The sequence below is a fragment of the Clinocottus analis genome, unplaced genomic scaffold (assembly GCF_023055335.1).
Source record: "Clinocottus analis isolate CAN_PGR_092001 unplaced genomic scaffold, fCliAna1.0.p SCAF_11, whole genome shotgun sequence".
Lineage (NCBI taxonomy): Eukaryota > Metazoa > Chordata > Actinopteri > Perciformes > Cottidae > Clinocottus > Clinocottus analis.
In genome coordinates this window covers 3424267-3450190 of record NW_027175832.1, presented here as the reverse complement: position 1 = coordinate 3450190, position 25924 = coordinate 3424267, and the positions used below count along the sequence as shown (strand labels likewise).

The 25924-nt window shown below is 42.0% G+C and overlaps 2 protein-coding genes across 4 annotated transcripts; both read right to left on the bottom strand.

Annotated features, from left to right (window-relative positions):
- Positions 1-1195: 1195 nt before the first annotated feature.
- kdm4ab (lysine (K)-specific demethylase 4A, genome duplicate b) lies at positions 1196-16398 on the bottom strand. Its single transcript, XM_068569397.1, has 23 exons — positions 16243-16398; positions 14548-14709; positions 14280-14455; positions 14029-14143; positions 13674-13867; positions 13294-13343; positions 13104-13207; positions 12857-12994; positions 12491-12690; positions 11330-11496; positions 10405-11219; positions 10148-10255; positions 9844-9961; positions 9538-9713; positions 9178-9391; positions 8864-8943; positions 7353-7408; positions 6277-6385; positions 5152-5343; positions 3938-4108; positions 3687-3806; positions 2749-2841; positions 1196-2621 (listed from the first exon to the last, which is right to left on the bottom strand). Exons 2-23 carry the CDS (start codon positions 14686-14688, stop codon positions 2484-2486), a joined length of 3675 nt encoding a protein of 1224 aa, XP_068425498.1. The 5' UTR covers positions 14689-14709; positions 16243-16398; the 3' UTR covers positions 1196-2483.
- A 943-nt stretch (positions 16399-17341) lies between these two features.
- Positions 17342-25080, bottom strand: LOC137782252 (protein ABHD8-like). 3 transcript variants are annotated; one of them, XM_068571461.1, is made up of 6 exons: positions 24904-25080; positions 24048-24116; positions 20377-21203; positions 20056-20226; positions 19711-19927; positions 17342-19609 (listed from the first exon to the last, which is right to left on the bottom strand). In XM_068571461.1, exons 3-6 carry the CDS (start codon positions 21192-21194, stop codon positions 19409-19411), a joined length of 1407 nt encoding a protein of 468 aa, XP_068427562.1. In that variant the 5' UTR covers positions 21195-21203; positions 24048-24116; positions 24904-25080; the 3' UTR covers positions 17342-19408. The 3 variants fall into 3 exon arrangements, with proteins under 3 accessions (XP_068427562.1, XP_068427563.1, XP_068427561.1); XM_068571462.1 differs by lacking the exon at positions 24048-24116; XM_068571460.1 differs by lacking the exons at positions 24048-24116; positions 24904-25080 and adding an exon at positions 23458-23768.
- Between the last annotated feature and the right edge of the window lie 844 nt (positions 25081-25924).

Below are 25924 nucleotides of genomic sequence, written 5' to 3'. Positions count from 1 at the left end.
CTAAGGAACTGAGAGGATGTCGACGCTCAGCCTCGATCTTGTCTGCCCCTTACGGATGTGATCTGACACAAACTCCAGTTATAATGACCAAAAAACTCCAGCTATTTTCATTTGGGAGATTGCTATGATTATCACAGAACTTCCATTTTTCTGTGTGGTCGGACTGATAACGACTGGAAATTCTCAAATGACACTTCCGGGCTGATTTTTTCTTGTGATTAGTTCTTTTTTTCCACCACAAGTTATTTTGCTTAGTTGTAAAAAAACAAAAAAAACCCTATTATCAGCAACCACTCAATTATTAGCGTGCACAGAAGTCAAAAGTGAAATGAATGAAATGTCAGATGTTTTTTGGGGAAGTCTCCACTCGAGTCTCACAGCCTGAAGTTTCATGGAGGTTTAAAGGGTGCGGCGATACAGAGAGCCAGGAGCGATCCATCGAGTCAAATTCCAGCACAGCGATCTGCAGCTCACAGGACTCATGCTGCTTTGCTGCTTTGGCGCAGCTGCGAGCCCTCTGGCTGAGACACCCTACACCACTCATTTCAAAACATGAGAACGGGGAAAAACGCAGGTGACGGCCCGGTGAACAACTCCATGCAAGCCAGTGTGACAGAAAGAGAGACTTAAAGGCGAGTCGACGTCGTGTAGTCCTGCCTACGCTTTGGTTTGGTCACTTTATTAGTACCCGCTGGTAGACTTGGTTTGCACGAGTAGAAAACGAGGCATCCATGTCGACATCCATCACAACAGACAGAGGAACATGATGAAAGTACTTAAAGCTACAGATCAGTGCTGTTGTGATTATAATATGTTCACCTGCGAGATGGAACAAAGCTGCTTTTGTTGCGCTTTGTTCTGCACCGTGGTGCTAAACACCTCCGTCTAGAGGGGAGCAGATGAAACTCTCCGTGTCCGTCCTTTAAAATGGAGCCGGCTATCCGTTCTGTCTCTGGACCGAGTTGGTGAAACGCGGCCTGAACCTCAGCTCACGTCCGTGCGCTACGTGTAGAAAGTAAAGTGGAGGTTATATTTCTTAACCGTTGATGATGAGAGTACACATTTGATGCTGCATTGGACACGAACCCAAATAAAACCTGATCAGACAGTTTGAAGTGACTTCCAGCTTTTCTCTACTTTAATGGCAGATACAAAAGAAAACTTCTTAACATGTTTCTTGTTCATTTAACGCCTTTTTATTTATTTGTGATCAAACTAGAACCTGGTTACAATGTTCACCTCTAGAGCCAGCGTTTATCAAAAACATAGTGGAGGCCATGTGTTGACAAAATGGTAAATCTCCCGAGGAAGGAGGTAAAAATAAGTGCTTTTTGTTTGTTTTTTTCGAAAGGGACTTAAGACAGATTAACATTCACACTCTTCAATCCCAATACAGGAAACGCAAATCTGAGAATTTAAACTGGACGTCTGAAAACCTATCAATATAATAAATATAAATACATCTTAGGTTTTCTACAGATTGTGAAAAGGACATGACAAAAATAGCTTTGTTCTTAAACTCAATTCACTCCAAAATAAATAAAGTGTGACAATGCTTAATTACAATAGTTATAATAAACCGTAAGCTCTACAAAAATCAAAGTATGTCCGGCCCTTTGAAATGTAAGGCGTGGGCCTTTGAAACATGTCCAGACGTCTGTCTTCACAGTAAGATGCACGTCGACACACCGATGAGAAGCAACACCGACCACGTCACGCGTCGCATCACATGACCCGCGAGTACAACCTAAAGATGCGTCAAACGGTGACCTTGAGATATTATTTAATTTCTTTGGGGTATCAAGTGAACACAGATCTACATGAATCAAATTGTTTTCGTGGTTTAACAGCTGATTGGCTCATAGTTTACAGTCCTGCCTTTGTTAAATTTCAAAAGATTGACCCTAAAAGATGCTTCCTTTAAAGCCTCATTCCCAAGCGTATGATAAATCATTATAAAAATAACATAAATCAGTAAGTAAAGTGTCATTTATAGAAGAAATGACACAAAATTTGATCAACTGCCAGTTGTATAATGTTGAAAGTTTCCCTTACAGTTGGTAAACGTGGTTGTAGAACAAAAATATATCTTTCCCAAATTAGATAGTCAAACCTTTTCCATATGTAGTAATTACTACATGATGGCTTCTACCTGAGAAAATTAAAAAACACTAAAAATGAAAGGGAGGAAGAAAACAATCCACAGTGTGTGATGGGAAACAAGTCAAAAAATATGATTTAATGCACACTAAAGTCATTGAAAGTCCCAGCCGTAGTTTATAAATATGTAGCCTGACAGGTAGAGGAGGGGGAAGAGGAGAGGGAGGAAGAGGAGCAAGAGGAAGAGGAACATTCCTATCAGCAGTAGCCAGAAACAGAGGAGCCAGACCATTAAACAAAGATCTGGAGCTGCTTCTCTCTGCGGTGATTTGAGGCCGAGGAGGAGAGGTGGAAAGCAGGCGCGAAAAGCTTAAAAACGGACGTCACTCCATGACGGTTCGGTAGATGACGGGCTCCACGTAATCCTCTTTGTACCGAGAGTTGCTGACCCGTTGCCTTTTGGAGTTCTGTTTGACGTCGCTCTGGGAGAAGAGCTCGTAGCGCATGTCCGACGCCACCGACTGAGGACGGAGCAGCAAGAAAACGGGAGTTAGTGCTCGTAGAGCTCAGACACAGGACACGATCATAAACCACACGTGAAGACTTTATGGCTGGTTTCACATTAAAATGGAGGCGGTTGAACTTTACCAATCGTGACTTGACTCGCTTGGGAAGATTCTCATCCAGAGTGTAGATTTCTTCTCGCTTGACAGTGATTTGGGATCCATCCTCAAACTCCACCTGCATGCACACAAACGCACAGTGAAAGCAACAAAATACATAGAACGTGCATGAAAAGTCCTTTTCGCTGGTGCATTTTTTTTTTTTTTTTAATGAATGCTGCTTTAAATAGTTTCTTTATTACATTTTAAGCACTTTACACTTTACTTGATACAACCGTTTAACTGAGAAGTAAAAAAAAAGGCAATAACATGCAGGCTGTGGTTTCACATGATCATTTCTCTCTAATAGACCACCAGACATAAGTAGAACTGCATAAATATGCAAACAAAATAAAAGCACGCCCCTTTTTTCCACATATTACATATTGATGAGCATAGTTACTCATTGATAATGAGTCCAATACTTTTTCACTTTATACACATTTTTGCTATTTTATTTTTATTCCATCTGTATATTCAATATTTTTTCATACTTAATTTTTTAATTGCGTTTTTATTACTATTTATTTATATTACTTGATCTTCATCTCTACTTACTGTGAACAAGGGCTGCTGTAATCCTGCTGTAATTTCCCCACTGAGGGACTAATAAAGGATTATTTTATCTCATCTATTTATTTTTTACCACGCACACTTTACAGTTGAGAAACACAACTCCCCGTCTGAATACACAGAGTAAGCAGTAAATGGACCGGTACTTGTATATCGTTTTTCTAGTCATCCGACCGCTCAAAGCGCTTTAACACCACATGACATCATTCACCCATTCACACCAGATGGGAGGAGCCACCATGCAAGGCGCCACATCAGTACTATCAACCATTCACACACCGTAGGCGCAGCTACGGGAGACATTTTAGGGTTAAGTGTCTTGAAAGAGGGACTTAAAAAAGGCGAGTTTACCATGTACATGGGGATGGAGTGCGACGCCATGAACTTGGCTCCGTAGATCAACCCGTCCGTCCACCGCACCTGAACCGGATCACCTTCGGCGGGCGGGCCGAGCCGGGCGCAGTCACGGTTCTGAAGAAGAGAGCGAAAGGTGAACTTGGGTTTAAAAACAGGGGAACTTCAATGGTATCAGCTCATAAGCGCCGTCCCGCTGACATCTTTACACTCGACAGAGTGAGCGATGGGACGCGGCGGTCACTCACCTCGATGTCCTCCGGGAAGAGGTTGTCGCTGAAGGAGCCGTCGTCGAACACGACCTCGTAGAAGGTGGCGGTGGTCAGCTCCCTCACCTCGCTGTGGTAGTAGCGGCAGTTTCTGTATTTACAGATCACCCTCTGCCCGACCGACAGCTCGCGCATGGCCGCCTTGTTCCGCTGGGGGACAGAAACGGAGCGTTTATCTTTAAACGCTTATCTCTCCGCTGCGCTAACAGCCACATGAGCGATAAGTGGCGGTAGTCTTGAATAAACAGCGCGGGTCTATAAAGATAGCGCGGCGATGATTAGCCGAGTGGAAGTGACAAATAAATGGCTTTATGGGACCAATATACATTGTGGTCAGACGGCTCAATATCACAACACCAAAGAAGATGCCGTTGCACCAAGTTCACTCGCATTCAGCGACGCAGTTGTGTTTCTGCTCATCTCTCAACAGAACAAAAGAAACGTCTCTCTCTCTCCAAGTAGTGATCAAAGCCGAGCAGCACGAACATGTACAATCGTTAGAGTCCCTGAAGTGCTTTGAGAGTTTACGAGTTTAAAAAGTCCAATTATTACTTGGCTGCACGGCTAACTAAATCAGTGCTGGAAGTTAAGGCTAATTAGACCATGAAAAGATCCTTTGTCAAATAACTACAATAACAGAGCTCTTAGCGCCAAATAATGTGTATTTAACACTCTAAAAGCACAACAACAACCAATGTTCACAACAGCAGTGCAAACGAACTTCAATTAGTCCACTGTCGTTCAACACGAACATTAAGAAAAGTCCATTTATTGAGCAGTGGGAGGAGCCGTTGATATATTAAAGTTATTGCTGAACCACATTGGATGAGCATCATAACGTCATGGGTTGACCTACAAAAACACGTCATCCCCGCAGAACTAGAGGAAGCTCTTTGTTTGCTGACACAACACACTGAACTCTGAGTCCATGGAAGGAAACTTAAGATACACAAACATAACTGACTTAAAAAGGTCTTTTCAACATCATCACCGTATGTGGGATAGAAGCATCTCAAAAAGTACAGAAAGAAAATCCAAACAAGTCGTGTGATGAGACAGAGCAACAAGTTAGTGTGTATCATGTTGATTGGCTTTCTGTTTCTACTAGTAAGAAATGCTCCATCTAACTTGCTTTGCCTCAAACGGCCCCAGAATATAAGCGTATGTAACCCACGTGATTAATTTATTACTACCTCTGGTATGCTCGGCGCTTTGTGCCTGTGGCAGGTGATGAAGACTATGAACGGCCAGTCGTCCGGGTGCATGATCATTCCGGCGGCCTGAGCGCAGGTGGGGTGAAACGCCGTTGAGCAGCGCCCGTGGGAGCACTGGACACAGCAGCCGTTCAGCTCCCTCTTCATCCGTTTCCTGCAGTACGCACACTTCTACCAGGGGGACAAAAGACAAGCGTGGATGTCGTACAGCGGTCAAGAGGAAACGTTACAGGCGGCAGGTTAAAGCAAAAAGGAAGCACAGGGGAAGGAAAGGAGGAGAAAAGGAAACGAGCCAAGTGGGGAGGATGAGAGGAAGAAAGATTTTTTTTTTTTTTTTAAAGTTATCAAAGCGAGTACGGAAGGGAGACCCAGGCACGAACTGGAACACAGAGATATGCAGAAGGATATTATACAACTTCCCTTTGATAAATTAAAAGGCTTCTGACATCATCAAGTACATATTTAGAAGTCAATCCATGGAGATCAAGACCTATAACAATGGAGACAAGGCCAACCATTGTGAACAAAATCCTGCTTTATTTCCAGACTGACGGTGACTAATGCGCAAGAATAGACCGTCGACTTTATTTTCAAATCAAAAAAACCTGCGTATTAAAAAAATAAATAATTAAAAACTAAAAAAAGATGTGGTCGGCTACATCACGCACTTGAAACGGCATCCATTATTTGGAAACATGCAGTGGCCGGATTGAGAAGTGAAAGTGGTGAAAAACAGCCAAGAGGCGCCGCAGCAGTTTCACTATGTGGAAATGTGTGTTCTCAGTGAGACACACACACACACACACACACAGATGCCATCAGGGTACAACTCTGTTTACCAAGAATCCAATCTGTGTGTGGGTCAAAAACTACAGTGGAAAAAAATAGACCCGACTCATAGTGCCGTAAATAACCGGATTGGCATTGTGAGAGAGAAAAGATTTCCCACAACCACACTCACTGCATTCATTGTACGTCAATGAATATTCCTATTAAATTACTCATCAACGAGCATCACCTTTATGACAACAAAGTAGGTCTTCTTGAAATCACGGCAAGTTAGACTAAAACCTACAGCAGGCGGCTAACTGTGGTGAGTCTTACCAGCTTGAACCGAGGCAGTGGGATGGTGGAGAGGTCAACGGGGCCTCGCTCTGTGATGTTGACAAAGCGAGCTTCCAGCACCGTGATGGCACACAGCACATGAACCCACCTGAGGGGAAAAGGCAAACATTGGGAAGCTTTAGGACAAACAATTCAATGTCCAGGAGGCAATGTTTCTAGAAACGTGACAGCTGGAATTAAATAATGTAGTTACACGATAAAACATGATGTGTAGACTTCATGTAGTCCCAACTACATTCATAAAAGAGAATACTTATTTATAAATGAGCTATATAGTGGATTAGTCTGCACATATACAGGAAGGCAGGAAGTCCCATGCTGTCGTAAGCCGTTGGTTGACAGGAAAACAGCATTTCCTTACTGTGCAACCTCCAGCTGGAGTTGTGTTACAACAGCATACACACAAACATCTGCCGTGTATGTATGAATCTGTGCATGTTTGCTTTTAAGTAGTTTGAGGGGCTTGATCCACCAGATGGATCTCTGCAGTAACAGACTCAATGCAGTCAAAAGGAGAGTTAATGGACGGCATCAGCAGCGAGCTGTTGAGCACCAACCAGCCGGACTGTCTGCCCGGTTTTGTAAACAGCATAAATCCTGATTACTTTTCCTTTTTTTCCATTTGCTGTGTTTATTACTGTGACTATGAAGATGTTCTAATTAAAATAAAAGAACAGGAACTCTCCTTAGAGAAGAATATTTGTCTACTTCTTTCAGAGAAAGCGAGACAATTAGAAAACGGACCCTCTTCAGCGGCGTCCTCCTGCTTGAAATAAAAAGATCCAACCAACAACCACCTTGCGTCCTGCCCCATAAAACCAAACTGTTTCTCCATATAACTCAAAGTTATTTGGTTTCCACATAAGACCGACGCCTCACGGTCCAGTAAATCCTATTTCAAACAGGAACATTGGCACATTTAAATCACCCTTGCTTTCCATCCCATGGTACTAGATTAGAGAACCAGCTCAGATTATCATGACGACTATACACGTATGACATCATGTCAAAGCAGCTTCTGGTTTACAAACTCCTGCTCTTAGTGTATTTCTTACTTGTCGTCGTTGGCCCTCTGCAGCGCGCCGCCTCTCAAGGAGCACAGACAGCAGTCCTGGAGGAAGACAAACACAAAACAATGTATTATTAAAACTACTCACTCTGGCAGCTGACTCCTTTATCTTCATCACACCTAAATCCTGATGTCTGGATATTTGATGTTCTCCTCGCATTTCTTAAAGCTGGAGTGAAGCTAGTTTGCTTTACCGGATCACATGGACAGGTATCAGCGATACAGAGATCAATCTATTTCTATCAATTCTATAAAAACATGTTTTTTAAAATGTTCTAGTCTGACACTCTTTTTTTCCCCACAGATATTACACAAACCTAAGATTATAAAATATACATTTAAAAAACTGTTCCCCCTGTATCTGGATGTATTAAACACCATAAGTAATATACAAGTGGAATATATGGTTTGGTACATGAGAAGATTGCAATAGCGTTCAAAAAGCCCAAATGTGTATGAAAGTGTGGGTATGCAATTTTCGAGGAAAGAACCTAAAAATAGGTTGTTAAAAAAATCAATTGTCTCAGTACGGTAATCGGCAGTTCTTAGCAAAGTCAACAACGCAAGGAACAGCTTTAAATCCATGACGTTAATAGCTCAAATAACAAAATCACTGGAATTCTCATTATACAAGGAATGTCTTACATTCTGCTAAAAACAGAAACAGTGTGAAGCCAAAAGTCCATTGAGGGGTTACGATCAAATGCACAGTGAAGCATTGCCCACTAGTGGTCAAAGGTGTTTGTGCCGAACCGGGAACACATTCCTCACGTTTCTAACGGTCTATTGTTCTGAGCCGGCAGGAATGCTGAAAGCAACGGAAATTCAATCCAAACAACCTGTTTCAGAACACAGGAAGCAGCAGCAGGGAGACATTTTTATAAGTGTCACAAAAGCTGCTGTGGTTGTTAATTGTGTTGAACTAAGAGAGGATATACGTAATGGTGTGTGTCGTACTTTTAGGTCAAATATGGATCAATTTAAGAGACTGGATAAGCCTCACAATATTGTGTATGTACATTTTTATGGAAAGAAACTTTGAACTGCAGTCAAACAAAGATGCATTCATGATACACACAGTGATTTCAGCTGCAATTCACTTCAATTCAAAAATAATAATAATATACTCTAAATGTTGCACCATGTGGTTTTACCTCTAAACTGTTCCAAGACCAAACAGTTATAACTTTAAATCAGCAAAACAAACACCGGCAGACATTACACATGTAAAACCAGGGCATTCAATTTAATCTTTAACAAAAAATGTAATTGTTTTTACCATATGAATAAAACATTGGAGCACAAGTCACATCTCTAAGCTTTTACAACTAATCTTCCCCACTGTGCATACTGTTGATCATGATCAGGGGCGAATGTTCTCTAATCGAGGCGACCTGATGCAGGGATACAGCAACTATTTGCTGTATTTTTTGAACAATTAATATAATTAAAATAAAAATGATGATTTTCTGCAAAAAAAACAACCATAGAACTGACCTCGGTGGTGGCATTCGCCTCACAACGGGCGCACAGCCAGTCGTCTAGTTCTGCTTTGTCCCCAGACACACCGTAGCAGCCTGAAGAAGAAAAGAAGATGTCATTCACATGGTTAACCCCACAGCATAGTCATTAGCCATATTTGGCTTATTATTTAAGATAATTCGTGGGCATAAAATTGTCTTAAATTGTGTATAACACTAGTTTTAAGCTGAAGAACAACAAAATATCTGAATGTATTTACCAATCCCTGACTTGTTCCTACAAAAGCACATTTTAATAAAGACCTGTTCATCGCAGAAAAGGGGGCTTACTCGTATGCACGCGGACGCAACACTGAGCACAGCTGACCAGCCGGCTGGTCCCGTCCTCTGCTACGTGAGGGTTGGACAGCTGTCCCTCCCCGTTGTCATTCGTCTTGCTAGATTGGGTGTTGAAACACATTTCAGGGATCAGCGGCTTGGACCACTGGCGGCCTCCTGGACGGTTGACCATCGTCACGCTGGAACTCCCGCTGTTGGAGTCAGACTGGAGGGGAGAAAGAAAAAAATGCAGTTAACGCATGGTCTAAGAATTGTCACCGTTATTGAATTGCTGCGTTAACGTGCCCAGCTCTAATATAAATGCAAAATGATAGTAAGAACATTAGTAACTTCATAAAAATATGCTTGCACCTGATGGTAGGTGTAGAAGACCAGGCAGATGGAGCAGTAGGGGGCCTGCTGGCCCATGCGCTTGTTGTACTCTCTCTCTGCCTGAGGGTTGTACGGGCGACACTGCCACAACTGAGTTAACGGCTTTGCCCACTCCTCTTTCTCCTCTTGCTCAAACTCATCGTTTATGTACTCTTCTGCAGATGATGGGATGAGGAACAGACACACAAGTGTGGAAGAAAGAGGATTAAGCATAATAATTAAACATATACTATAAGAGTAATAGGCTCCACACGACATACTACTACACTATGCAGGTGAACGTACCATTGTCACTGTGCACCTCCCTGATGAGAGGGTGATGACGGGGCAGCTTGCAGAGCTGAGCCTGCAGCTGTTGCTTCTTCAGAACTGACTTGCAGTACGACTGCTCTTCTGACATCTGCTGGAGCAAGAAGTGTATAGCAAGACAAAACTTTAAAAAAAACAGGGGTGATACTGTACCGGTAGCAATGAACACAACATCAGTTTGATTGACATAAATTGTAAGACATATTGGGGGCTTGTCTGCATCCATTTCCAGATAAACGTTGGGTCTGTGAGAATTTGGTCACAGCGAGAAACTACTTACATGATGATGCTGTGTGATCACCTTCACCGCATCACAGATTGGTTTCTGGACAGGAATGGTGTCCTTTAGGACGGTAATGCCACTATCCACAATGGGGGATTGGTTTATCTGTAGTTTGAACATTAAAAAAAACAACACCAAAGTAACTTTCATTAGTACGTATGCACAATAGCAGCAAACTCAGCAACTTATATGTGCAACAGTGACTATTTAAAAAAATAAAATAAAACTTGTAAAAGGTAAAAACACCAAAGGACCTTTCTCTTGCTGTTCTTGGAGGCCTGCATCACCGTTTTGCTCATCTCTGTGAACTGGATTTGTGAATTTGTTTTCTGTGTAGAATTGCAGGTGAGTTCAACTTCTGGCGCTTTCACCGGCTTCACTGCTGGCGCCTTCACTTCAGGCGCCTTCACCGCTGGCGCGTTCACTTCAGGCGCCATCACCATTGGCGCCTTCACCACTGGCACCTTCAACCCAGGCGCCTTCATTTCAGGCGCCTTCACTTCAGGAGCCTTCAACCCAGGCGCCTTCACTTCAGTTTGAACCTCAGCAGGCATCGACATTCCAGGTTTGTCCTCCTTTTGGCCCTCGACAAGAACCTCTACTTCGGTCTGATTCAGTGATGCGTTGGTCAGAATCATTTTGGACTCTGGCTGTGGCGAGGACTGAACCTGTGTGTGTGATAATGTAAAGCTTTTGTTCTGGAGATGACGTGGCTGATGCTCTCTAGCGTAGCTGTGCACCTGCAGCTGTGTGTGCGGCTGCAGCTGCTGCTTCTTTTCTATGGTGTAGCTCTGCACCTGAAGAGTGTCTTTTGAACTCAGGGTTTTGTGGAAGAGCAGGCTGGCGACCCCCATCTTGCGGGCAGGCTGAGCGGTGGCTTCTGTCCACGAAGGTGCTGCTGAAACTGATAAATGTCCGTTTCTGTGCTGGGACTGAGATGAGATCGCAGGTGCACGGGTCTTGGTATAATGTGGGGGGCGGCTTACATCACTGTTACTATGGGTAAGGTTCCTGTGAAATGGATCCAATAAAGTGAGCTTGGATGGTGTGACAATCAACTTTGGTGGGCCTGTAAATTGAATTGGAGAAAACCGTTTAGGAAGAGATGGTGAACAATGCACTTTAATTACACGTCGCTGCCCTAGAGGAAATTTAAGGGTAGTGCACGAGTGATGATACCTTTATTTCTCTTGACATCCTGTGACGTGGTGCGTGGAGGTATGAGGCTTAGCCTGGGACGCTTCCCGTACTGCTCCACATCTTCCTCATCTTCATCCTTAGGAACAACTTCCTCAGGCACCTCCAGACAGACCCTGTGTCTCTTTGTCTCTATCCTCTGTGTCGTGCTGGGGACCAAACAGAGGAACATGGGACTATAAACTGCAGGGGACAAAACAACATTTGCTCGTCAAATACCTCTTACAACTGAAATGTTACGACTGGAAATCAGTACAACGCAAAAACTACAGGTTTAAAAAAAAAAAACAGCATTAGTGCTGAAGGGTTTGAGAGCCCTTTTGGAAAGGCACTTCAACTGCTTGAGTTAAACTGTTCGGTGGCCAAAAGACTGTGGTCTTGCAGAGCGCTCTTCAGGTGCAATGGTGTCTCAAGCCGCTTCCCCACTGGACGAAACCCTTACCACGAAGATGTGTTTTTTGTTTTAAGTGGGAAAGGTTAGAATCTGAATTGATTCCCGGGTCATTAACATCTGCAGTAGTCACAGGAATTTATCAGCTCATCTACTGAAAAGGGAATGGAGTTTATGAGTTATTTTTTACAAGGTTTCTTCTGTGATGAAAGAAAAAAATAACTTTCACAAGCTAATTTTGGCAGGAAAAGGCTAAAGCTGTATACGTGTGTGGCGCAGGGCTTTCCAGCGGCATTAGCATGTCTCAGTAATTCTAACTGATTATTAATAAATTAAAGCTGTGATTCGTCAAGAGTAAAGAGTATTGATTTTCTTGGCTGTAACTGGATATTTAAGCTAATATTAACTGGCATTAAACAATGATTTATTGTATATTCTAGAGTAAGTACTGTCCAACAGTGTTAACAGCTCCTTTATATATTAACTAGCTTTCTTATCCATTATTTTACCAAACTCAGACAGACGAGATCATAAGATAGGATGATTTGTCTCCAGTCACTTTACATGGCAGACGTGCGCGTTCCCAACCGAGGGCACAAAATAACCAGAACTAATAAATCACAGATGAACTTAAACATTAAACTGTATAAACTACTCAAACAAGTATTTCATAAAAACTTGAGTCTGTAATAAAAGTTTGATTGAAACATACATATAGACCAGAACATTCATTTCTGGAGTAAATTACTCACCTCTTTCGCTCTGCATCATCGCCACAGTTATTGATGTCATTAAAGGACTCCCCCAGGAACTCCTTCGCCTCTGGCGTTGGCCGTGTGTGGTCAATGGGCGACACATCTCGCCCTGCCAGCCACTGTTCATAGCGATCTGGCTGGAATTTCTTCACAAATACATCCATCGAAATCTTCACCATGTCTCTTCTGCATGAGCACTAAAAAGGAAGAGGAGCAACAACAACAAAAAGACAGATTCAAATGGAGATAATGTTGCATGCAATCTATAAACATATAGCGGATAATACTGTAGAGCTTTACAGTCTAACAAGATAACTTCTCATTCAAATTAGGTTTTCTATGCCGTCATTTGGCAGTCCTCACCAAAACCGCTTGCTTGCCGTACTCGATCCATCTCTCTGTGGCGAAGTTGGTAGATTCTGCACAGTTGAAACCGTGGTTGAAACCAGCATGATAGGCATAAGGGAAAGTTACCATGAACTCCCCAGCCTCCTGAGTAATCTTCGGGAGAGGCAGAAAAACATTTTAGTCACTGCAGTTTGTACAGTTGGTCTTGTTCAACGGGTATGAAGAAAAAGGCCGAACAAAAACAAATAAGTCTACCTCATACCTTTTCAAATGGAATGCTGTACTTCTTTAGTATAGAGGGAGAGATAAGAGTCATCTTGTGCCTTAAAAAAGCCTCACAATTTTGAGAGCTACCAGGAAAGAATCCTAGAAGGAGAGAGATCAGACAGGTTGTCGTCCATGATGGTGGACAGATTTATCATATCAGCAAATAATATTGTGTTTGACCTCACCTTTAGCCAAACGCTCCAAACGTTTGCCATGCTCTGGAGGGACACAGTACCTGCACAGATTCAAATTAGTCTTCTTAGTAAAGTGAAAGAAAAGAATAAAGAATAAAACACCCTTCTGCATAGATGCTATAATGTCACCAGTATGAAATAGTAAGTCTTGTCTATGTGTTTATGTAAATTGAACCCATTACTATGTGAAAAACAAGAGTGTGTGTCAACATTCACTTCTGAACTCACATATCCCCTAACTGTGATTCCTCTGCGTTTATATCAGAAGTGGAAAATCTATATTACATTTGTTACGATTATAACAATTGTATAAGAATGTGTAACAATCAATAGTTCTGCATCTGATCAAGAAAAGAAGTGTGTGTCCATACCATGATTTGGGCTCTCCAAAGTGCAAGTAGTTGATACTATAGAGGTCCATGTCTTCGGTGTGCCATGCAAAGGTGGTCTTCCACATGCCGAAATACAAGTAGGGTGTATTGACACCCTCAATAGTGATGCCGCTTTCACATTCCACTGTATCCAAAATAGTGTCAAGATGGCAAATGTTCCATTCTTTGACGTCCTGCAGAAGTGGAGAAGACGATACAAAATCAACAGATGAGACTTGAAGCTGCGGTAAACAGCACTATGTTCAGTAATGTATCAGGTACACAGACAGCAATTGGAAAATCCATCAATATTCAGCAATATTCCAGGAACAACATCCAAGAAATGTCAACTCACAGGGCCATAGAGTGATCCATTGACATCGGCCCCGTATATGGGAGGGTTAAATGTCACGTTCTTCCAGTACTTCCTTTCCAGCTCCTCAAAGTCATCATAATGTGGACTACAGAACCTATAAAAAGAAAATAGTGAATTACAGTACCATGATTAACCTCAAAAAGGTTAGAAATGCAGTTTCTCGCTTTTAATTGCAGATTTAACAGATGTTGTGATAACCGATGGAAAAAAAAAAAGTCTAAAATTCTCACTTGTCACTGTTGGCAATCTTGCGAAACTCTCTCACGGTCATGGACTTCTTCTGAATGTTGTATTGAGTGAAAAGGCCCGACTGGCCTGTGACCACCTGCTGAATGGGTGCAGGGATCACCAAGTTGTCGATATCGTCATAAGAGTTTCTGGGCTTCCATTCCTTTGGGGGGACAATCTTGGAGGAGGAAAATGGACAGTGAGTTACTGCCAGAAAATATGAACCCATTAACACTAGAATGGCTTTGACACATCAGTATCAGTACTTACTTTAGCCAGGCCTGCCTTGTGTGCTCCTTGGGACTCCACATATGCAATGTAGCGGCTGAAGTTCTTGAATTCCTCAGGAGTGGGGTAAAATGTCATGATCCCCTTGGAACCGTTGTTTTGGGAAATCGCAGCGGACGCCATCCCAAAACTTAATGGCAGCTCCTGCAAATTGTGAATGAATGTTGAAATATCTCGATATATAAATATATCCTTAATCAGTTATTTCATTCTCTACCAGAGACAGGTATCTTTAACTTCACCCTTAATGTTATATCTTAATTGAATAACTAAAAACGAACAATTCAATGATTAAAACAAAGTAATAATAAGTATCTACAATAATATAGCATTGTGTATTTTGGAATATTTATTTTTCTGAATTTCCAAAACTCATTTACATTTCAACATACCAAAGTTACCCAATGTTAACTGTTTCGTAGCCTGAGTGATAACACCTAAAAAACGGTAAATCATTAAGCGGGCATGTGTTGCTGTTAGTTCTTGACATTTTAAATTACTTCTACTGCGTTATATTGTTAAATAGATGTTACTTTATTAATCCTGCAAGGGGATTTTTTTTTCTCCTAAAAGCATCATCACTACGTACAAGTAAGCAATACAATATTAAAAATGCACAAAATATACAAAACAATAATACGAATGCATAATATATACAAAACAAGAATACAATGGAATAATAAGAAAACTGCACAATATATACAAAAATAAAAATTAACTAACAAAACAATAGTTTAACGGAGTTCTAGTTGAGTGATTGATTTAATCAGAGGGGATTTATCTTCTTATCGCAGTAATGAGGTCACGTGTCTGTCCTTTTGAAACAGTGCAGTAGGTGGTGGAGAGGACGGTTCGGGTTATCCAATATGGATAATGTCTGTAGTGACCTCTCCACCACCTTCTCCAGACTATATGCCATCTCCGGTTGTGAATAGTAGAGAGAGCATCGCGTAGCCTGGACGGACAGAGCTGGTGAACTACCACCGTCCCTGATTGGTTAACACCGCGTCTCTTTAATTCGGCCCCAGCCAGCAACATTAGCTCATTTGCTAACTTCGTACAACGAATATACGCGCTTCATATAGTTTAGCATGAGCTAATCCGATAGCATTGTGATTTCACTGGGATTAAACTCCCATTTAACGTTAATTCTGGCCACGTAACGTAAATTACACGAGGGCCGACATTAACGTATACTAGTGTAGTCGGCGTAAACTTGCCATCTCGCTGTGGTGGTGCGTCTAAAAGGAGAGAGTGATAATCACAAGACAAATAGGGTAGCGTAGTTAGCCCCGGTTCACGTTAACGCCATGATTGAATGGGACTACTTCCTGTATTACAGAAAACACCACAGCTGCGTTACATCCTTACTCATACTTGTGGTCGTTAGCAAACGTGAATACAGCTCGCGTTAACGTAGGATAGAAAAACAGAGTCATCTCATTTTCTATAAATCCAACACGTATTTGAGTTGACGTTTATAGACACTACAAACAAGTGAAACTACCAGTTTCCAAGTCAGTGATATAGATTCCAGGAAATAGCCTCGGCCCGACCCCTAGCATCGACATTAGCTGTGGAGCAGTTCCGACTAGCTTAGCCATGAGATTAGCATCGTGAGTTAAGAAGCTAGCATTCTGAGGAAGCCGTATCATAACTCGACATGCACAAACTTACCGCCTCCTCTCAGTTGATTAGGACCTTAATCCTTTGCGTTGCAAAGATCTCGTAATCAATAGAAAGATCCGTTAGTGGCATAAGAGAGACAAGACAGCTTGCTAACTAACCCCCCAGTGAATAGATCACTATCCTCCATTACCACGTCTACGCATGTACACGCATCTCGGATTTTGTTTACCACAACACGCATGGGACACGCTCAGCCAATCAGAGGGCTGCTCTGCTGTCTCGTGTGTCTCCGGATGGAGTTTAAATTTGGCCTTTTGGTTTACAGTATACCCAGATGTTTTTCTATGTTTATGCACTTGGGATTTAAATTGTACATGGGGGGAGCAATTTTCCAATATTACGAAAAGTACTAGGTCCAACAAAAAGGATAGGATATATACCTGATTCATCCCATAAGGGGAAATCTTATAGTGGCAGCAGCAAACAAGGTTACATATACGACATTTAAGAACATTATATAATAAAAGTGCAAAAATGCAAAGTATATAAAGTGTGGAATAAATATAGTGTAAATACAGTGAAAGCGGTGCTAAGGATGTTAATGTTGATGATGATTCAATTTAAGGAGGATTTGGCCAGCGGTGATTTATTATTACAGTCTTATTGCAGCGGGCAGGAATGTTCTCCTGTATCTGTGAAAAAAAACCTTTAGACAATTAATTTTTGATATTTGTTTGTTTTTTCAAACATACCAGATTAATATATTAGTAATGTTTCAACTCACCTATCTATTTAGTGATTACAAGTTAACTAGATTGCCATTTAATGTTAGTAAAATTTAAGCTACTAAAAATGAAATAACATCACATTAAATTACATAACAAAGGTAAGAAAGAGATAAAGCTTGAAAATATATATATTGATAAATAGCGCTCACATCGTTCACATGTAATTAATGGGGAATTGATTAAATTAGATATACTGCTACGTGGATAGGCAAATACATTGTATTTATTAAATATAATTAGGAAAGATTGTGTGTGCACTTTGCATTAATGAATTTCTGAAATTACTGTGATGCTGTTACATCCAACTCTCCCTGAAAAAAAAAAGACTACGACTGCAAACAAACAAGCAAAATCACCTGTGGACTGTGAACAACGATTTTATTTAATGACAGGAAATGCACATTCATACACTGAATCCAACTTTATTGATAGGCTATATAATATCATATGCATCTACATTCAGGCAGTGCACATATTATGACTCCCGTGAATAAATGCAACAATAACATTGACACATTTTGCTAACCACAAAAAGATATAGCACATATGCGCACTGACAATTTGTATTTGCACATTTTTAGCATAAGAGGAAGTATGTGCACCCTGTTGTCCATACAGTTTTACTGACCCTTCACACCAAAAGAGACCGACAGTACATTGCATCAGCAGCACTTGTTGGTTTTTGGAAAGTCCACAGAGAATACATAATGTTTTTGAGATGTCAGTGCCAAGTCCATATATTTCTATGCTATGTCTCTCTATTTTGTTCCTGTTGCATAAAACCAGTCATGTTGCATCAGCATCGTGTCGAAATGCATATATATAACCGACCAGCAGGGTCAGTAGTACAAATGTCCCTGTTTTCAGGAGACTTTCTCCTTTGGCTAAATTCATATTTGATTTTATGCTTTGGACATCCAAGTCTCTAATCCACCAATTTATGTATTTTGCTTCTAAACACAATATAAACTCTCCAGTCAATAGGGAGCATATTAGAATGTCCTTTAACTCGCACCTAACTATCCCACTATGAGACAAAGCACCACCCATCAATGAATGTCTTTTAGTGCATACTATTTAGCTTATTCTTTCTGTCTGATGCTTGATAAATATGATGGACTGGAGAGTAGTAGGGGAACACACTTAGCAGCTTAAAGCGGTCAACACAACCACAATGTGTTTTGGCAGTTGCTATTATTTTGAAAATAAAGGCAAAATAATACTTACACATTAAGAGGAACAGTCATTTGATTAGAGAGACGTACACTGGGAATTTTTCAATATGAGAATATATTGCAACTGGCTGAACCAAACCTCTCACTTTTTTATATTCTGAACTCATACAGGGCCTCGGTACTTTGTATCCTTAGGATATTATATACCATGGCAGAAATGTCTGTTGGAATAAAGGAGGAGAACCTTTTGGCATCCATGTTTGTTTTCATCTGTTTTTGCAACCAGTTCACATAAATCTCATTAAATATGACTTAATTTTCATGCAGCTGTGAATTGATACATTGGTAACATTGTGCTTAACAGACACACATAGCTTTTAGGATTTAGATTTTATATTAGAGTTCAATATATGAAAAATATATTGCTGTAATTTGGAAATAGATGAGCCAAATGGTATCCACGTGTTATATTGACAAGTTTTCATGTTCGCAATGGTGTACACAACAGATGGCTGGATTGCAGTTGAGTAGTTATATATATATATATATTTTTGATCATGACGTAATTTTTATATGCACGTGGTGAAAATATTAATTACATTTTGCACGTATATCGGTATATATTTAATGTCTTTTAACTCATTTTCCACCAGTCAGTATTTGATAATGAACTATTATTATCAACACTTGAGTTGCTATGAGCTGTCCTTCACTTTACTGGCAAATTAGAAATCAGATCTGTAATTCCTCGATTCACAACACTGCTTCCAGTTTTCCACTGAGAGCAGATGTAAGATGGGCCCAACGATACGTTTATGAACATTTTGGAAAGGCTCAACAGAAGCGCTGCAGTACTTTACAGAATATTTCAAGTGGGGGAATTCACACACCAACTCATGGATTGTATCCTTTTTCATCTTGCAGTGGTCAGATACATTTCATACACACGTCACACATGAACATAGTCCTCCAGGTATTGTGTTATTTTGCCACAGTGTAGCACAAACTGGTATCAAAAAGCGAAGCGGAAACTGACTGTGTATTTGCATCCATTCCTCTCATTTTTATGTTCGTTCCATCGTTCTCTTGTCGACACAATGCCTAAGTCCTGCTTTATCTTGGAGCACCAGTGGCCATCTGCATCCTTAAGATGTGGCTCTGTTTATAACAGCTCTCAGCCTGGTAGCAGCCTCAAGAACACAAGCCACAAAAGGCCTTCTGCTTGGTTGTGTAATAAAACTCGACTCCTCGTTATTTGTCCATGGGCTTATTGATTTTCAGAGTGTGGAGAGAGTCACTGAGAGCTGTGTCTGTCTTGATGCTGTCTTTTCTAGACATGTCAGGCTCCCATAGAAAGAACTCGTGGAGGAGGGTGTTGACGGTGTCAGGGCACTCCATCATGACCATGTGACTTCCCTCCTCAATGACTTTTAGGAATGCAAACAGAAGGATCTAGAAATGGAGCCAAAATGAAGGCAAAACATTACAACAGGTAACACAAAAAAATTCACATGATAAACCAGCACTCATTCCCACACGAAGATGCACTTCACCTCTGCCATGCGCTGGTCCTCATCCATGGGCACAAACTTGTCACACATGCCGTGAACCAGAAGGATAGGCGCAGTCAGCTCGGCATGGTAGACCTCATCCCCCTCGGGCCAGTACTGGCCACTCATCATGGCTCGCAGGACAAAAGGAGACACATTGAAGGCATTGCCCTGCTTCAACAGCTGCTTTTCTTTGGCACCTTGACGGGCAAATCCGGCCCTGAAGGTCAGGAAAATAGAGGAATTACATTTTTAGGTCGTTCTACGTAATCTTTCAAATGTCATGACATCAACAAAGTCATGCGGGTGTGTCATTGTCTCTGGCGCCAGTTTTGGCCCCGTACTTACTTGAGGAAGCTCCAGGCCAGGCAAGGTGACAGACAGTGAAGGACACATGACGGCAGCTGGAAGATGGAGCATAGGCTGGGCTCCAGAGCTGTGGGCCCCCCTCCATTGATCATCACCACCTTATGGACCAAATCGGGATATTCGTGTGCCAGGAAGGTGCAAAATGACACCCTGGAAGAGAGGGAATGAGATTATGTTAACAGCAGCATGGTAATCTCTCCTAGAGAGATCGATTAAAAAAATTTCTCCTTTGGGATTAATAAAGTACTTTTCATTCATATGGTGAATAATTTATTACAAAAGTATGCCACAAATCCTCACCCATATGAGTGGCCGATGAGAATGTTGCGTTTACGGGCATATCTCTTAAAGATGGCACGGAGGTCCTCTGCAAGAGCATAAAACGTATAAGCTGCTGCTATCTGCGGGGCAGTGCTGGCTCCGTGCCCCGCCAGGTCGGGCGCGATGACCTCATAGCCCAGCCGAGAGAAGAACTCCAATTGGCTGCTCCAAATGTCCAAAGAACCCCCCACGCCATGCACGAAGAACAGCGCCACGTCCGAGTGTGTCCCTTTGCAGCTTGAGATCACCCTCTTTGAGTCGATTTGCACCGTGCGCTTGGGCTTGCGGCGGCGGCGGCGAGGAGGCGGAGCAGGTTTCTGTTCGCCAACGGGCGGAGGAACCGGAGGAGGAACGGGGTTAGGGTCTGGAGAAGACGGCATTTCTTTGTAGTCAGCCAGCTCCACCTCTACGGTGCTGCAAGGCTCCAGATCCCCGTCCTGACACTGCAGGATCTCGGAGTGCAAAGCATCACCGAGGTTCTCAATCACCAGCTGGCCGTTGCGGTACACTGTGATCTTCCTCTTGCAGTGGACACTGCTGCCGATAACGCTCTCGTTATAATCCTCAAGAGAGCCGCCGTGATCACCGCCATCCTTCTTTTCCTTGCTGGCTACTTGCTCTTCGGTTACTACTGGCTGACGCTCAGGGATGATGTGTCGCACTCGCAGGACTCTTCCAGGTTTCACCTCCACAAACTCAAAACTATCAGAGGGTTCTGTTGCCTCCAGTGGCAGGACCAGACTGGCACCCTTCCCAGTCAGGCAACATAGTATCCCTTCAGTGATACTGGTCAGCATGATGCTTTCCTGTGTAAACAACATCGCACAGACACAACAAAGCGGATTATAATTCAGATGCTTCATTTCAGACAAATACATTTAAAAAAAAGAAAAGGTCGAAGGGGAAAAATTGACAATGTGTAGGAAGCGACATGTTTTCAGATGTATATCCTGTTGCAGTGTTTGAGGATGTCAACAGCTCAACAGGAAGCAATTGGGTGCCAGCTACATAAACTGTTTCCTAGCAACGCAGTCACAATGAAACAGTCTTCTTTATCCTCTCATTAGATCGCTGCCAGCGTCAAGTTAAACGAAACACACCAAGAGCGAGGACAGTCTCAGATCAATGGACTCAACACTGCTTTGCAAATTCCAAATACCGTCGTCTGCATAAGTGCAGCTTCAACAGCCTTTGCGGAGCTCGACTGGCACACTCACCTGGGAGACAAAGCAGCGTTTGAGGATCCCAACACAAAAACAACACTTGCGCTGTACAGTTTCAATGTCAGGAACGACAGGGTCACAACATGCCGACTCAGACGTTTGCTATTAATAACCCCTCCCTTTCACATGGTCTGAAGCAGGATGTATATAAATAGAAAACACCAGTCATACATGGACTGTGTCCATGTCGGTGAACTGTATGTCTCATAACAGCCTGATGGCAGTTTTCCAAACTCTACTGCTTCCACTGGAGATGAGTGGAAAACTATTTTTGTTTTTCCTGCCCAGGAGGACCCGTCGCAGCTCAACTGCATTTTGGCAGTCGTGCAAGTAAAGCATCATTAGTGTTCATTTTTAATACATAACCTACACTGACTGGTTATCTCTAGGAAAAAGAGTGGGATGATTTACATACTGTATATACGGAAGCCTATAAGGTTTCCTTGTGTCCTGGCTAAAACAGAGGAAAACAGAGCACAGTTACTGCACATTACAAAGGCATATTTCACATGACTGCTCATAGCATATCATAAGAAATGTAATTTAGATGATGGCTCCAGTCTTCCCTCTAAATATAATTAATAAGAATGCATTACATCTGGGCCTCTTCAGATAATAAATACTGGAATAGGGTGTATCTCATCGTAAAGTCTTGTAATGTTTGCTGCTTCAGATGTCTGGCACAACAGTGAGAGAAATATAGAGCTGGTTTCCCAAGCCCATCTGCATAGGGAGGTTCATGTGTGCATGTGTGAGTGTGTGTGTGTGTGTGTGGTGTTGTTGTTGGCGGCAGGGTGGTCTGAAGGTCAGGACATCAAGTGCTATTGAGTTGTACCTCAGGACTAAGTGAATGTTGACTGAGAGGCCTGTCTTTCCACAAACATTCAAAAGAAGCATTGATGTATCAAATCTGCATTGTGTCGTCATTATGATCCATTTATCCACGCATCAATTCATCCATATAATTACATTTTGAAGCCATTCTGTAATTTTATTATGAATTAATCAGTCTTGCCACATCATGACGATGTACAAACTGTCCACTGAGGAAAGTCCTAACTGGTGCTCATGATAATGGTGAATATTCTGACAATGTAGCAGGACGTCACCTGACCATGTTTAGCAGTTTGGATGACTCTGGTGTAGAGATGCCACTACACCTCATTAACACAAAACTACATGAGCACTGACAAACAGCCCGTCATCTAAAACAGGGGTTCTCCTGCTGACCGATATCGAGACGCTCAGATCCACAAACCCTATCAAGTCAAAGAAGCTGAAGGTTACTCATCCATGTGATTCGTCTTTGTCTGCATTGCAGAATATGTAGGTTGATATGTCTGCCAAGTCTTACATTAACACACAGTGTGCTGCTCTATTTCCACAACACACGGTCAATGGCACACTCTGACATAATATCTGCACATTTAATAGCTATATATGCAAAGTATTTTCTGTTTGAAAGGCCACATGCATCAATGTCCTTTAGCTTAACTTATTGTACAAGCCCAGGAAATAAATATATCAAGCCAATAAATATCAAGCCAGAAACAGCAATATTTCAATAATTTGACAAACACCATCGTGTACTGTTTGTTGCTATTCACTCTAATTAATACATGCCCATTACTGCATCACAAATAAAACATATTAAAACATACAGTGGCAGCCTGCTAAAGAGGGTAATAATTGCTGCATGCATGTTATTGATAGGTCTGTTATTGTCGCTCTGTCAGAGTGCAAATGCATGCAATCCTGGTGCAGCTGTTTATTGATGTTGATGAGCACACACATTATCCAAATAGACAACGTAATGCAATAAAAAACGATTCCTTACCTGCAGAATTACTGGTGATTTAGGGTGATTAGAATTCTGCACCGAAAAATGAGGGCCGACGACACTGAACTGAAAAAACGTTGCATTTGGTGCAACAATTTGTTTACGCTAGAGATGCTGCAAAATAGTAAACGCCTCTCATTGGCCTCATTAGACTATCACAGAACACGTCGGGGCTTGAATTGATGATAACGCATGAATCCATTAAAGTGTGGCGACTGCATCTCAATAAGAAACTCATAACGATAACAAACGATGTTTTTCTCCTTCAGCATCCACTGCGCACTCAGACCAGACTCTCCCCATCCCTGCCACCCTTGTATCCGCAGCAGTCTTCGGGCATTTTGGCTTCTGAGTGGCAGCGAGGAGGGCGAATAGAAAACAGCTGAGCACGTAGAGGGGGCCAATGGGAGAGGGTTGATTCCTTGTTGCCAAGGCTGACAGAATTGCAAAATGCGTAAGTGCGTGTGTATGTATGTGTGCGCGCAGGTGTGTGACAGAAATTATGAAATGACAGTCCATCTATTTATCTACAGAGGCGAACACATAACCGCGACCAGGCCTGCATGTGTGATCCAACATGTACAAACCTGGGTTCAAATCGTCCTCACTGCAAAATAAACTGACACCTTAAACGTGTCCAGGCAGTTGCTGCGTCACTGAAGGGAGAAATAAAATGACCTTTAGGATTAAGATGCGCTGCGTCCTTCTGTTCCCTCTGAACTCACATCTCACCATTGGTCATAGTGGGACAGGCCTGTGCCTGTCACGGAGTTGCCAGCTGTGACGTTTATGGGGCGGAGAGCCTGAGCAAACAACGTTGTTATTGTTTAGTAATCGATGTAAATAAGATAACGACCTTATGTTCATGAATGAAAAGCATGCCTTAAAGAGGCTCAAAAACAATTAGGGTAATTAACATGCCAGATAGCCTCTGTGAAATATTGCTTGCACGTCAGTGTACACAGGAGTGTTTGAATGGCAACGCGTGTGCTGGACAGGACATACTTGAATTTGTTTTAGGCCCAGAGGTATAACGTATAATGCTATCAAAGCTGGTTTTGGTCAACACTACTATACTGTGGGGTTCAGTGGTACACATACTAGAATAGCATTCACTGGGGGGAAAACAACAACTAAACTATGATTTACTTTTTTGGAGAAACTAGTGTTTTGGGAGCAGTAGTGCACTGATTGAGATATAATTCTAACATAGTGGGTCTCATTGCTTCCTAGGCAGTGAGTCCTATCGGGCTGTATACACATCCTATTGTTTACCTAGTTTACTATCCACGTCTGTCAGACACTCTCATCTCAAAGCATACCCGTTAAAGCGAGAGCCTTTGTCCTGGCCAATAAACCGTTTTATTTGTAAAATGTGGTTTGTGTGTCGATCGGTAATCTGCTCCCTGAAAAACGCTACTCAGGGCAGCAATATCCACCTACCCAGCAACAAGTCTTTCAATTGGCTGGAAGGTCTGAGCCAATCATATTGCTTCATATTCGCCCGCAGAAGGAAGCCCTGTGACATTCACCAGTCCTATGTCTGTGTCAACTGTATGAATATCTAAAGATGAACATCATACGGTCGTCTCTCTCCCGACTGCGTGGACTCAGCAGTTCCACCAGGTAACGGAGTTTGTGTACTTTCATGCTCGTCGGACAGCAAAGCCAACGTTTGTTTACGATGCTAACACCAGCAAGCTAGCTTAGCGGTGCGTTAGCTGCATAGCTACTTCACCATGCAAGTAATTGGAACGGACAGCCGAGTAACAGCTAATAAAGTTCATATCAACAAGTCATGGCCGACGTGGTAGTTAAAATGTGCTTTATACCTGTACATTTAATAATTGTGTCTATTATGGACAACTGCGGTCAAGTGAGTCCACATCTGCCGAGTGAGCCTGAATTGCAATTCTGAATGCACCTCCATTCAAGGTGTTACGGTACGCAGCGCAGAGAAGCCAGAGAACGATACACATTGACAGAGCTGGGGTCAGCCTGAACAAGACTGCATTGCAATTTTACTATACAAATGTAAGGATATGTTCTTATAGCGGTTTGAATTTTGGAAATTGTGACATTATGAATATCATTATGTCATTGAAGCGGACTTTCAAGTCAATTTCCTCCAAAACTGTACAGTAAAATCTCACGGCCATACACATGTGCATGGCAGAGGTCAGAATGAACAAGGATGCATTGTAAATTTACATTACAAGTTTAAGGATCTGTTTTTATAGCCCTTTGAATATTAGACATTGTGCAGTTATAAATATCATTACATGTAAGCTGAATTTGAAGTCACTTTTCTCAAACTGTACAGTAAAATCTCATGGCCATACACATGCACATAGCAGAGGTCAGTTTGAACAAGACTGGGTTGTAATTTTACTCTACAAATTGAAGGATCTGTTTTTATAGCCGTTTGAATTTTGGAAAAGGTGACATTATGACTATCATTATG